This window comes from Carica papaya, chromosome 7 (assembly GCF_054855325.1).
Source record: "Carica papaya isolate Zhongbai chromosome 7, ASM5485532v1, whole genome shotgun sequence".
NCBI lineage: Eukaryota > Viridiplantae > Streptophyta > Magnoliopsida > Brassicales > Caricaceae > Carica > Carica papaya.
Window position 1 is genome coordinate 10,239,503 of NC_142315.1, and position 15,021 is coordinate 10,254,523.

The window sequence follows — 15,021 nt, forward strand, 5'->3', positions numbered from 1 at the left end:
ACCAGAAATTCCAATTATTAGAATTAAACTTTTCTATTTTTATTAAAATTTGAAGTCTTGATAATGCTAAAAAAATGGTCGTCCAACCAGAATTGGGCTTGGATGTACCACATTTTTGTTTCTAGTTCAAAATCAACTTTAATATTCATTTTTATAATTCTAAAAAACAAATAAAAAATTATTTATAAATCTACCGATGATAATAATTTCAAAATAATTCATCTATAAAATAATACATGTTTATAAATATATACAATTTAATCAACCGACCCCCAAAGAGGCTTTGGCGCACTCAACACACACACACATATATATATGTATGAATTCATGCACACAAATTCCATAATTTAAATAAAATACTTTGCATCATGACCAGAGACATTTTGTTGCCTCAACTCTAGACAACCAACTCGTAACCACAATATTCTCCATAATAATAACAATAAAAAATTACGAACACAATAATATTATTATCAATTTTTTTTTTAATTATATAATCACTATTTTTATTATTCCTATAAAAATAAAAAGTTCTACAATGGAATTGTGTGTTTCATGTCTGTTTCGTTTTAATTAATAAAAATAATATATGATTAATTAAATATATAAAAATAATTATAAAAACATTATTAATAAATAGTTTACCAAACCTCTTTGCCTAAAAATTAAAAGAAAACCAAAATGACTTCCTTGTGTTTGGCATACATTGAATCTTAATAAAAATACCTAATTTAATAAAAATATTTTTTAATTTACACACAAAAAAATGCTCTCTCTTAATGATATTTTGCTTACTGAAAAAGGCATGGCGCCGCCGTGCCTGGATGATGATCGTTCGACAAAAAAAGTGAAAATAAAGGAAAGACCCAATCGTCCGGCACTGGAGGGTGAGTTGGTGAGTGAATCGATTCTAGGCGAGAACATGGAGGAGGTTAGTGACATGGATCTAACAGAGTCGAAGGATGGTGAGCGGATGGAATATGAACAGCAAAGAATGGGTCTTTATGGACGCTGGGAATGAAATCATGAATCTTTCAAGAATGAACTTACCAATGCAAGGCCAATAGAGAAGAAGGCAGATGACTTCGAAATCAAGGATGATGATGTGATCCTGGCTACGGATGGTGACTTCCCGATAGTGGCCTTCTCAGATAGAGTCCATAACGATTTGACCCAATCCATGAGGAACTCAGTAGTAATCTGATTGTTGAGCAGAGCCATTGGGTCATTTACAAACATTATTTGACAATGCAACTATGGACAACATCTTTCACAGTTGAGGAAGATAAAGTCACGTCAGTGGTTGGCTGGATCCAGTTTTTGGGGTTGCTCATCCAATACTACCATAAAAGTGTGTTGAGAGCCATCACTAAGGCAATCGGCACGGTGATGAGGATCGATTATAATACGGAATTGACGGAGCAGAGAAGTTTACGTGTCTAGCTGTCTCGGTGGATTTCACTAAACTGTTGATTTCTAAAATTTAGATTAAGGGGCATTTTCAGAGGGTGGAGTATGAAGGGCTACCAACAATATGTGAATATTATGGCCACCTTCATGACCAATGCCCTAGGAAATCCACAAAGGCCAACACTGAAGGGGAGAGTCGACCTGAAGGAAATACCCAGCTTGCCCTGTCGTAGCCGGTGGCACAAGGGAAAAAATTTGGGCCGTGGATGCAAGTGTTGCACCAAGTAAAAAGGAATTACAGGAAAAAAAATGGCCCCGCTAACAAGGAAGGTTTCATTATCATCGGCCCTATAGATTGGGGTCACACTTTGATTTGATTGTAGAGATAGGGGAGGGGGATTCAGTCAACATCGGATTGCATGTGGATTTAAGGAAAAAGTCTGTAACGGGTGTTAATGTAAGAGAGTAAAGGAAGGGAAAGTCGAGCATCACAGGGGAATATTGGTAGATGATGAACAGGGTGTTAATATGGGTAATAAATTAAAAGAAACTGTTACCAGGTTGGGTCGGGTTGGGTAAAGCGAGCAGGCCCCAGCATAAAATCTGTTGCGCTGGGCCCAGGAGAGGAAGCGCCCATTGGAGTTTAACAGGGAAGGTGTAATGGCCCAAAACGTAAGAGAAAATAAATTATAAATTGACCGCGGAAGCGAAATAATAGCGTTAGGGTTTACATTCATTACACAATAATTCAAAATACCCAATAGGGTTACGAGAATTATCATTGTAAAAGAATAACGAAAAATTAAAGAAATAGATGGAAATAAACAACTGAACATCCTATTTGCAACCCTCTTGTGAATCAGAATTTAGATCTTGGTCCTCTTGATATGAAAATGTTAATGAAAGAGTGAGATACACTACCTCAGTAAGAATGTCACACTACTTATCGATATAGAAACGAAGGTTGGTAAAAATTATGAAAACAACTAATGGAGCTCTTAATTTAAATAAATTCATTTATCATAAGTAATTGTACATTTGTCGTAGTGAAATTTTTAAAACTAACCTATAGAGGTAATAACACAAATAATATAATAGTCTCATATTCAATTAACCAAAACAATAAATTTTTCTTTTTATCTACCTACTGGTATCCATAGAAATCCACAGAGAAGTCCCCACTACGCGTGAACCCTTATTCAATATTGTCAACTAACCGGCCGTACCCATATTCCGTCCGGTATGAGAGCCAAAAATACCATCCATCAATACCTCGTTTAGTATGAGGGCGAAACGGGTCATTCCTATACTTCGTCCGGTATGAACGCTAAAAATATCATCCCTCTATATCTCATATGGTATGAGAGTGAAACGGGTCATCCCTATACCATATCCGGTATGAGCGTGAAAATACCAATTATCGATACTCCGTCCGGTATGAGGCAACATTCACGATAGGGTTCTCTATGCACCCAGTCCGTCCACCATCTCTCAGGATATCCAGTAAGGCTACCATTCATTTATTCACTTAATCAAACAATTTTCTGTTTACATTTAATTTTCAGTTTTACAGTTTAATTGTAAATCATGAAAAATAAGCAATACATGCATAAAAAAACTACAACTGAATCATCTTACTAACTCCAATCTATTATCATGCATTTAAAACTATACAATTAATCAATCAGTTAAAACATGATAAACAGTGATAAGTAATCAGTCTCGCCTCCATTAGTAACCTGTGATTAATTATCTAGATTTTTTAAATTGAACAAAATACCACATTATTTATAATTAAATTTTAATTCTATAGCAAGGAATAGAGTGAGGGATTCTTACGTGAATCAGTGTCCGAGTGTTAAACTTTCAGCTGCGCCTACTGGTAGTCCCCGGGTTCCCTGAATTTTTTTTCTAGAGATTAAAACACGCTCCAAGTACTTAGAAGTACCCCAAAAAATCCAAAACAGATGTTAAAACCCTTTTCTGACCAATTTCAGAATTCTAGCACGATGGCACCGCCGTTCGCGGCGACGGTTTGCCCCGAACTGGCCGTTTTCGGCCAATTTAAGCCAATTTCTGCCGATTTTATACTTATCCTTACGAGAAAATACATTAAAGGGTATTGATTGGCCGAAAAAAGTCAAAAAACAAAAGCTTACTAGTGGCGAAGTTTACTGGTGTGGCAGCTCCGCCGGTTCACCTTCACGGTTGGGCCTTTTTCTTTGATCAACTTGTAGAAAACAGAATGATAAATACAATGGTAGAAAAATCACACGAAATGGGAATCGAAAAGGGCCTCATATGAGGTAATTTTTTATTTTACTCGTGATTTTTGCCTCATCCATTGGTTCTTTTGCTCTGATTTGGTTACGGGGGTCTTCAAAATCGAATTTTAAGCGAATGAGAAATTTTTTACCTCTTTTGGCAGTCGGAGGTGGCTCTGGCACGGCGGCAAGCGACAGTCGACTCCTTCTCCCGACGACTGATTCTTCTTCTCTGATGGGGTTGGTGGCTAGGTTTAGAGTTTGGTGTGAAGTGAGATATTTATATTCGTTTTTTTAATATGGATCGTCCATCGCGTTTGATTTTGACCGTCCGATCGCGTTTAAATAGAAAATAAATCTGTATTGTTCATTGCGATTTGATTTAGACCGTACGATCGCGCCTGAGGAGGAAACGAACCCGGACTGTCCACACACGCAGGATAAATCCAGACCGTCCGATCGCATGCACGCGATTACCAGCGTGGCCTCCCAAGTGGCACCGCGTCAGCATGCCTTGGCACGCGGTGCACTCTAGTTCATTAAGGCTACTGACTGGGCAGTCCTACGTAGCACAATTTTTTTAAATAATATTAAAACCCCCTGTTTCTGATTTTTTCTTCAAAAATACCCCAAAACCCAAAATTTCACTCATTTTTTTCAAAATTATTTTCAATTTCATCATCCACCTATTTTTCCTAATTTTTACATTAAATAAATTTCATAAATTAAAAAAATTATATTTTATATATTAATTTTAAAATTTTAAAATTAATTACGGGTATTACAGAAAGTTTGTGACAAAAAGGCCCAAAGGAAAAATTATGGGCCTCCCAATTAATTTTGACCTATCAGCCTTGATCCATTAGGGTCGAACCTTACTTGACCTATAGAGGAATTCAGTGGTTCGGATTAGCAACCAGGGCGAGTCAGGTGTCCATACTGACCCGGCCAAAATCACAACCTCCGACGCCTCTTCGTCAAACACTCAGAGCCAGAAGACGGTCTGGCCTCCTCATCGACAGCTTTCTAGTATCCATGTGAACAAAGCATCCCACTAGGACCACAAGGTGAAAAAGCAAGGTGAAGAGGTCCTGAATGCTTCCAAAATTGCAGTGGCAGAAGTTCTGGGTGGTGCTCATGCCGGGAAAAAGAGTGACGAAGATACAACTATGGCTGGCGCTGCTTCCAGCAACACTACCTTAGACGGTTGAGTGCCCTTTAGTGGTTTCGAACCCTCTCCCTCTTTTACTCATATTTTTATGAATTTAAAAATATTTACTTGGAACTGCTAAGGAGTGACTAACCCAAATGTTGACCGCATACTTCGGACCTTCGTTCGGTAACACAAACCCTCGATACTTGCATTGGTGGAGCTGCGTGTTACTGGTGATAAGGCGGACATGATTATTTGTAGTCTGGGTTTGAATTATTCTTATAGGGTGGAAGCCCATGGGTTCATTAGGGGTATTTGGCTTCTTTGGAATGATCTAATTCGTGTTGACATATTGGTTAATAACGTCCAATTTGTCCACACCCGGATTCACTATAATGATAGCGATCTAGGAATCCTTTTTACCGCTATGTATGGTAGCCCCCAAGTGCAAAAGCGTTGCTATCTCTGGACTCACCTCACTCAACTTAGTAGCACCGTTTATGAGCCTTGGTCTATTACTGGGACTTTCAATGCGATGATTGATGGTTATGATAGACAGGGTGGTGCCACTAGAGGAAGTGGTGGTTGTTCGTTTTTTTCTTAGTTTATCAGTCATAATTCCCTTTCTCAACTTGACTTTGTGGGGCCAAAATTTACCCGGAAAAGGGGAATGTTGTTCCAACGTCTTGATCAGGCCCTCGCAAATTCTGCCTGGCTTGACATGTTCCCTGATTCAGTCGTACAACACTTTCTCAAACTCCAGTATGGTCATAGACCTCTTCTCATTAACACCAGGTTGCTATACACCGCATTCCCCGCCCTTCCACTTTCTTGCTTCTTGGCTTACCCACCCGGGTTTTCCTAGCCTTGTCTGGAATAGGTGGAAGAGTGGTGATTTATTCTAGGCTACTGTGGATAACTTTTTTCAACGTACTAAGGCCTGGAATACCATGGTTTTTGGCCATATTTTCTAAAAGAAGAGACGATTAATGGCCCATATCAACAGAATTTAGAATGCCCTTGAATGCTCCACTTTCAATTATCTGAATAGACTCAAGGTCTTTCTCCGTCAAGAGCTCGAGGAGACTCTCTTACAAGAAGAGCTCTATTGGATGCAGAAGTCAAGATGCGAGTTCATATCTCTTGGTTATAAGAACACAACATATTTTCATGTGTGCACGATGGCTAGCATAGGCGGAGTAGGATTTTTATACTTCAGGACAGTATGGGTAATTGGATCTTGGATGAGAGTCGGCTTAAGCACATGGTCATTGAATTCTTTAGAACATTATACTGCAAGGAGGATTTTAGTTGTCATGCATTTACTGTCCGGGATAGATTCTCCATTCTCAGTAGTGATTCTGTTAATGCTTTGAGTAGGTCAGTCACTAAAGAGGAGATTCCTATGGCTTTGTTTGACATGAAACCTCTCAAGGTGCCGAGTCCCGACATTTTACATGCGGCTTTTTTTCAACTTCACTGGGAATGGTCGCCAATTCGGTGTGTGCCATGGTAATAAAAATTTTTCAAGGTGGTGATTTGGAGACTAGTCAGAACAAAACCTTAATCACTCTTATTCCTAAGGTGGCGAGACCTAAGTCTATCAAAGATTTTCGTTCTATAAATCTACTCAATGTCTCGTATAAAATTATCACAAAAATCATTACTAACAAGCTAAAAAATATCATGCCTAGTCTGATTAGTGAGACGCAAGCGAGTTTTCTCGAAGGCAAGAGCATTTCAGACAATATAATTATGGCCCAAGAAGTTATCCATTCGATGAGGCGTAAAAAGGGCAAGATAGGCTGGATGATAATTAAAGTGGATCTTGTGAAAGCTTACGATAGATTCAGTTGGGAGTTCATCAAGGATACTTTCTAAGACGTTGGCCTCCCACAGGATCTGACTCGGGTCATCATGCATTGCATCAGCTCTGGTTCCATGCAGCTTCTTTGGAATAGGGAGGCCACGGAGGAGTTCACTCCTTTGATAGGCATCCGGCAAGGCGACCCTCTCTCACCTTATATCTTTATGATGTATATAGAGCGTCTTTCCTAGTATATTAATAAGTTAATCTGCAGTGGTGATTGGTGCCCAATTACTCTGAGCTTGGGGGGCCCCAAGCTCTTGCACCTCTTCGTTGTAGATGACCTAATCCTTTTTAGTGAGACTTCTAATAGGCAGGTATAACTTATTAAGAGGGTGCTCGATGAGTTATGTTAGAGCTCTGGCCATAAGATCAATATGTCCAAGACGTGCATTTTCTTCTCTCATAACATTGCGATTGGGGACGCCACTCGTATTAACTCCACTTTTGGTTATTAGGTTTTCAAGAACCTAGGTATGAACCTAGGGGTTTCCCTCCTACATGGTAGGGTTACCAAGGACACCTACAGGTACATCTTAGATAATGTGCGGGAGAAATTATCTTGTTGGAAGGCCACAAGCCTGTCTATGGCTGATTGCCTTACTCTTGCCAAATTTTTGCTCATAGCTATTCCAGCCCTATGTGGACTGTCGCCCTCCCTAGCTCACTCTGTGACTAGATTGATTGGCTAATGCGAGACTTCATTTGGAGCTCGTCTAGTGGTGCGAGGAAGACGAGCCTTGTCAGCTGGCATGATATATGCCAGCATACCACCCATGGAGGAGGTGGTATCATGAACCTTAAGAATCTCAAAAAAGCCTTTTTAATGAATGTTGGCTTCAACATTATTACACAGCTGCATCTCTTCTGGGTCAAAATTCTATGGCATAAGTACAAATAGCACCTCCAGTGCAAGGCTAGCAAGTATTTAGGATATCGTTCCCACTTATAGAGGAAGTTAAGTGGTCTTTGGGAAGAGGTCCACTTAGGGTTAGCTTGGCATGTCAGGGACGGCACTATAGTGAGTTTCTGATAGGATAATTGGCTGGGGGGATATGGGTCACTCAAGTTTTTTTCCTACCAACCTCTTAACAATAACAACGAGTCTCAGAGGGTTAGGTATCTAGTGACTCTGCATGGTCAGTGGGATTGGAATTGGCTGCAGAGCAGGCTTCCATCTAGGGTTATTATGCAGCTGGTTGTGGTTAGGGTTCCATAGGAGGGTTTGGGGGTGGATGTCCCTTACTGCTATCGAATGATTACTAATATTGCTTCTCTTTTTGCTGATAACAACTGGAACCTTGCATGAAAGTGGTCGAGCGCACAATGCATCTAACATTTCTTATGGATAATCCTCTAGAGAGGGTTGCTTACCAGTACAGAACGGGTTCGCAAGCACATGACAGATGATTTGGGATATATCGTGTGTGGACTTGGGCATTGAGGACATTAACGATGTCTTGAGGGAGTGTCATCAGGTGAAGGTTTTATGGCAGAAGCTTATCCCACTGATGGCTTCCTATACCTTCTTCAGCATTTCATTTGACGACTGGGTATGCGGTAACTTGTAGAATCAATAGAGTTAGTGCACTTCCCTTCAGGACTAAAGGACAGTGTTTGGTATTACATGCTGGTTATTATAGAAGCAACAAAATGCTTTTGTCTTTGATGACAGGCCACTCAGCATGGATGAGTTGAGATAAGAGGTCTTCAGAATGACTGAGTACACATTCCAAGCCTCAAGCCTTTGCTCTACCCCATCGGACCACTATAGTTAGAAGTAGGAGAGACTAATCAGTTGGATTCTGCCCCCCCAGAATTGGATCAAGATCAACACGGATGGGGTTCACCACGAGAGTAGTGACATTGCCTATGCTAGTGCATTGGGCAGGGATTGTACTGGACAGTGGCTCGGTGGGTAGTTTAGGAAGATTAGGACTTGTTTTGTTCTCCAGGTGGAGTTATGGGGAGTCTTAGATGGTCTTGAGCTTGCTTGGAACCTGGGCTCACCCAAAGTTATCCTGGAGATAGATAGTGCTCTCGTCCTTCAACTTCTGAATAAGGTGATTAATAATGAGATGGTTGTGGCTAACACTAATTTCAACCTTCTCTTAGCAATTAAGACTTACCTCATAGAAGATTGGACTGTGAAGGTACAACATATTTATCGAGAAGGAAATAGATGTGCCGACTACCTGGTGAACCTGCCTTATGACAGTCCAACGGGAGGTCACTTTCTACCGTAACCTCCCTTGAGACTTCTGCTCATCCTTCGTGATGACATCATTGGTGTCTTCTAGACCAAACTGTGTCATACCTATGTGTGATCATTTCTATTAGCTATATTTGCTTTGCTTTCCCTTGTAACAAAAAATAATAATAATAACTTTTATTTTTATTTTTATTTTTATTTTTTTTAATACAATCATCATGTCCAACTCCTACCAAACAGGAGGTTTTGGATAATGCTCATCCACATTCATACGATGCTCTCCTCAAAATCACACCGTCAATCATTCATACTTTTCTAATAATCAGATTCTTTGTCGCTGCTTCAATTGATGACTACGTACATGGGCTCTTGACACGTGCGAACACCTAATAAAAAGTTCTAATTCCTTAATTCCCATGTTGTCGTACACGAACAGTAACCATTGCTCTCAGTCGGGCTGCAAAGATGTTACCTAATACAAAACCTTAATTCCACCAATGAAAAATATATGTGTATATGTGTATGATGTAGTTTTGGTGAATTTTTTACCAATGCAATAAAATTTTGTTTATTTTTATAAAGAATATATTTTTCCCTCTTAATTAATTCTCACATCCTTCAATTTAATCACGATATTTATGTGGATAATAATTTAATGTTTGTCAAGTAGTTCTTTATTACATTAACTAATATTTTTTACTATCACATTTATCACGGTCGATTATTTATTGATAAGCAATCAACTAAAATTTGTTAGAATAAGATTTAAAAAATAAATTAGTTAGTGGCACACGCGAAGCGCTCATTTTGCATTTAAAAAGTATTTTACAATGAAACAAAAGAGTTTTAGTTAAAATTAAAGTCAAAATATATTTCTAAAAATACTTCAACTATTATCATTTTTGTTCTAAAATTACTCTCAATGAATTACGGTCTCTTTTCTTTTTTGCTTTATTCAACCATTTCCACCATCGTCCCCCGGCCATCATCACTTGTCGCATGTCATCCTCCACCTCCAATGCCCCGCTGCTTGCTAGTCCCCTCTGTATGCCTTCAATCACCTTCTCATGCAGTTCATTGTCTGTTGCCGGTTACCATCTCATATCGTTGGCCGACCATCATCACATCTCGCCTGTCATCCTCCACCTCCAGTGCTTCTCTGCTTGCCAGTCGCCTCCGTATGCCTCCAGTCACCTTCTCCTGCTGTTCATTATCTTTTACCAATTATTATCTCACATAAGTAATTATTTTAATCAAACACTCAATATTTACTTTTTAATATCCTACTTTCTGCAACTATTTTGTAAAATATATAACAGTTTTTGACTAAAAATATATTGATTTAATAGTTATTTTTACAATATTTTTAAACTCATAACTAAAGTTTCTTTACTAAATACGCTTTTAAATTTAAAACATATTAAAAAATTTATATTTGATGTAAATAACTTTTTTTTTTTTTTTTTGTATAACTAGATAAACTAATATTTTTTGTTGGTGATAGAAATAGTTGAGAGTTTATTGTATGGATAAGCCTAACTTTTGAGGGCATGAAGGCATATTATTTGCAAATCCACAGGTTTTGTAAACCAGGGAGACTGATGTAAAGTCCAAGTGATTAGTTAATATGTACTCAAGGTTTATTTCTATATATAATATATATGTATATATATGTTTTTAAAGCCATACATGGCTGGAGGCTGGAGGCTGGAGGCCATATATCTCCAGATTTTCTAGAATGTGTTTGGTCAGTGCATATTTTATTGGAGGTAAGAGGTGGTTGAGAGGGTAGATTCATCTGTTCACCCTTTTCCTTTTGACATTTTCTGAAACTACTTCTTAGACTAATTACCACAAAGAAGACAAAAAAAAAAAAAAAAAAAAACTCAAAGATGCTGATCCTTTTATTACATTAAAATGGAAATTACAATTTTTATCTCATTTCTAATTAAATTGATTAATCCTTAATTAGTTATATAATTTAATATTTAGAATTAATTCTTTTTTTCTAAACAAAGAAATGATTGTTGTTATTCTAACTAAAATAACTTAATTTATTACATAATATTTATTTTAATCGAATACGTTAGACTTATTCAAATAAAACGTAATTTGTTTATTATAAATCTATTAGTATATTAATAAATTAAATATAATTAATTCATAATATATTTATAAAATAATAAATTTTACGTGTATTCAGTTATATTCGAATTGATGGCTTAAATTTTATATATAATAAAAAATAAAATTTTAAAGTAACATATTTCACGTAATATTATATTTTTAGGCTTCTCTCAAAAATAATTATTATAAATAATTAACCCGTAAATAAGGATTGGTTAAGAAATTGATTGAATCAATCCTCCAACCTTTATTTTTATAGAGACTGAAAATAATAACACACGATTCAAAAATTAAGTAGGATTAAACGTATTTGACTTTATGTGATGTATGGTCCAATTATATTATACATTATATATATATTAATCTTCAATATGAACAAGTTTTTTTATTGGACATTTGTAGTTCATAACTGTGCACGTATGATATTTGAGCAGTGCGCTTGTTATTTTGCAATTTAAAATTCTAACAAATATGTACCTTTTTGTAAAAATTATATGAATGACGCTTGACTTGGCTGCTGAAAGGACTATATATATATATATATATATATAGATTGATTGAAATGACCCAATACCAGAAATATATAATTAAAGTTAAACTATGAGGAAAGAGTACAGAAAATTTTGAGTAATTTTGCATGCACATCAACACATACAACATTTAATATATATGATAATATAATATAGTCTGTGATAAGCCCTTATATAAAATATTACCAAGTGCTCGTATTATATACATACATACATACATAAATAATTAAGTTTTCGGTGATATGCTATCATGAATCTGCAAGAAAAACAAAAGGGTAAAAATTTCAGATACCTTCCTCCAGCTGCTCCGCTCCCTTTGACATTGAAAATGATGACACAAGGCTTTTAACATTTATTTATTGTAAGCCGTCAATTGCTGTACTGTACAAAATTTAAATTTATATATTTTGTTAGTAAAATATTTTCCAAACTCAATATGAATTGAAGTAAGAAAAATATTTTATAAAGAGTAAGAAAGTTTTAATTACGATGAACAATCTTCTTGTTTATCCATAATATTATTTAATTCATGATTTTATGTATAATCTTATTTAAAAATTTGTTTTTAGTTAGTGTACGGATGTAATTAATTTAACCAAGAATATTAGTAGGAAGAGTTATCGTAGTCATACTTTGCTTAACAAATTCAGATACAAAGAACCCCCCGACATCACAAATTAATTAGCAGAAATATATATATATATAAAAATCTTTTGTGTATCAACTTCAAACTCTTCATATATATATATATATATATATAAAACACATATATTTAGAATTAATTAATTAATTAATTAAAATTATTCAGTCATGGGAACACCTTTTCAACCATCACTTTTTATTTTATTTTATTTTTAAAAAAAAAATCATCGAAACATCTGTATATAAATTAAGGAGTTAAGAGGACACAGCAGGTCAATCGAAGTAAGTAATTTATTCACAAACGCCTGATTTCCTTCAGAGCAAGTTTCACATTCCGCAATGACGAAGAAGATGAGTGTGATGAAGAAGAAGAAGCAGATTTCATGGAAGTCTCTGATCTTCAGTTGCTACAAAAACAATGAATTGGTAGAACACGGCGTCAAGAAAAGCTCCTTCCGTCGGCTTTCGTTGTCTGATGTTAGCGATCCCGGCTCTCGCCTCTCTGTTGATGATCTCTCAAATTCTCTCATCGGTTCCAAGCTTCATGCGTTTACATTTGCAGAACTCAAAGTAATTACTCACAATTTTGCAAGGAGTAATTTTCTTGGAGAAGGAGGGTTCGGGCCCGTTTACAAGGGATTCATCGATGAGAATTTCAGACCGGGATTAGAGGCTCAGAATGTTGCTGTTAAGGCTTTGAACTTGGACGGAATGCAGGGCCACAGGGAATGGCTGGTAATTATTAATTAATTATTTCCCCCCCCCCCCCCCATTTTTCGAAAACAATTTTATCAGATATACTTATATATGCGTATATATGTATGTATATGTTGTAGGCAGAGATTATCTTTCTTGGACAATTAAGGCATCCGCATCTTGTAAAGTTGATTGGATATTGCTGCGAGGATGAAAACAGGCTTCTGGTATATGAATACATGACAAGAGGCAGTTTGGAAAATCAACTCTTCAGGAGTAAGTATTTACTTCTTTTTTTCCTCTTCTAACTAACTATTACGTATATAATTATATATAAATTCACTTCATTCCAAGTGATCATCACGTTTCCATTAATATTTTAATTACACTTTTTGGTCTAATAAAGAATTTGGGTATTGTTTTTGCAGGATACTGTGTTAGTTTGCCGTGGTCAACCAGGATGAAAATAGCTTTGGGAGCAGCCAAGGGACTAGCCTTTCTTCATGAAGAAGACAAGCCTGTGATATATCGTGATTTCAAATCTTCCAACATCTTACTTGACTCTGTAAGCATATATAATTATTATATAGATGTGTTGGTGAACACAAAAATATAATGTGTCATATAATATATACATACACTTTCAGGATTACAATGCCAAACTGTCAGATTTTGGGTTAGCAAAAGACGGTCCCGAAGGAGAAGACACCCACGTCACAACCCGTGTCATGGGCACGCAAGGGTATGCCGCCCCGGAATATGTCATGACTGGTATGTGCATATAATATAATATACAGGTAAGTCATATATTTTTTTACTATATTAAAATATTTAATAATAATCTTACATTATTAATTACAGGACACTTGACAACAATGAGTGATGTATACAGTTTTGGAGTAGTTTTATTAGAGTTAATAACAGGAAGAAGGTCTATAGACAATAGAAGATCAAGCAGAGATCAGAGTCTGGTGGAATGGGCAAGGCCACTTTTAAAAGACCCAAGAAAGTTAGAAAGGTTGGTAGATCCAAGACTTGAAGGCCAGTTTCCAGTCAAAGCTGCTCAAAACGTTGCCGCATTGGCCTACAAATGTCTGAACCACTACCCTAAGCCTCGCCCAACTATGACCCATGTGGTCAATATTCTTAACTCTCTTCAGGACTTTGATCAAGATGCTTTTGTAGGACCATTTGTGTATGTAGTTCCAAACCCACTTAGTAAAACTTCAGAAGAAACAACACAAGAAGAAGAACCTTCCAGGCAAACCATCAAGCTGCAAATGCCTCTGGTGTCTTATTCAGATTCTGCTTTGTATAAAACTTTCCCACAATTACCAACAAAAAGGGTATAAGTACAAACCCATTGCGTATACTTTTTTTTTTCTACATAGTTGTGTTGCTCAAATTTATAGGATTTTTTTTTTTTTTTATAATTTGGGTATTTTGGATTTGGAATTGTGTTAAAAAAAATTCAATTTTTTTTTTTTTAGTTGTTGAGAATATAAGAGAAGAAGAAGAAGAAGAATGGACAGACACCTAACTTAGAAATTCAATTAGAATAGACAAATACCTACTCTCTATCATAGTCAAGGGGCAGATATTTCTAAAAAACTAATTTTTTTGATTTAAAAAGAAAAAAACATGGCATGCACCAACCTGTTTTCAATATTCATGAGAATATACACACAAGTTTTAGCTACTACTCACCGCCCTTTTACTTGCATATATGCCTTTCTTTTCCTTTTTTTTTTTTCTAGAAAAATTATATATATATAAGAAAAGAGTAGATTATCATTAAACCCATTATGTTTTCACCCATGGCCCGTTAGAGTAATCAAGGAGTCCAAATATTTTTGTGAAATGGTTCATAAATCCATACAAAATAAACTAAACCCATATTGTCATATTAAAATGATATATATTTAAGCTATTGATGCAAGATTTGTCTTCAAAAAAATGTAAAAGATGTTATAAAAACTAAAAAATGTAAAAGATGTTATAAAAATTAAAAGAAAATTATAATCATTTATAAAATTTGAACATAATATCAGAAAGTAAAAGAAAACAGAAAATTGAAGCAGAAGAAGAAAAATGCTTATTTGTTTTATTATTCGTTGAGA

General features: G+C 36.1%; 1 protein-coding gene across 1 annotated transcript; it reads left to right on the forward strand.

Moving 5' to 3' along the window:
• The first annotated feature begins 12,458 nt into the window (after positions 1-12,458).
• ARSK1 (root-specific kinase 1) lies at positions 12,459-14,287 on the forward strand. The gene is made up of 5 exons (XM_088206995.1): positions 12,459-12,940; positions 13,042-13,177; positions 13,330-13,466; positions 13,549-13,672; positions 13,763-14,287. The coding sequence occupies exons 1-5, from the start codon at positions 12,545-12,547 to the stop codon at positions 14,251-14,253; spliced, it is 1,284 nt and encodes a 427-aa protein (XP_088063121.1). The 5' UTR covers positions 12,459-12,544; the 3' UTR covers positions 14,254-14,287.
• Positions 14,288-15,021: the final 734 nt, after the last annotated feature.

Excerpts from the sequence above, each read along its gene's own strand:
- ARSK1 (XM_088206995.1), top strand. The coding sequence starts at position 12,545 with ATGACGAAGAAGATGAGTGTGATGAAGAAGAAGAAGCAGATTTCATGG. Across the intron at positions 12,941-13,041 it reads AGGGCCACAGGGAATGGCTG|GCAGAGATTATCTTTCTTGG; the intron begins GTAATTATTAAT and ends TATATGTTGTAG. Across the intron at positions 13,467-13,548 it reads CCAACATCTTACTTGACTCT|GATTACAATGCCAAACTGTC; the intron begins GTAAGCATATAT and ends ATACACTTTCAG.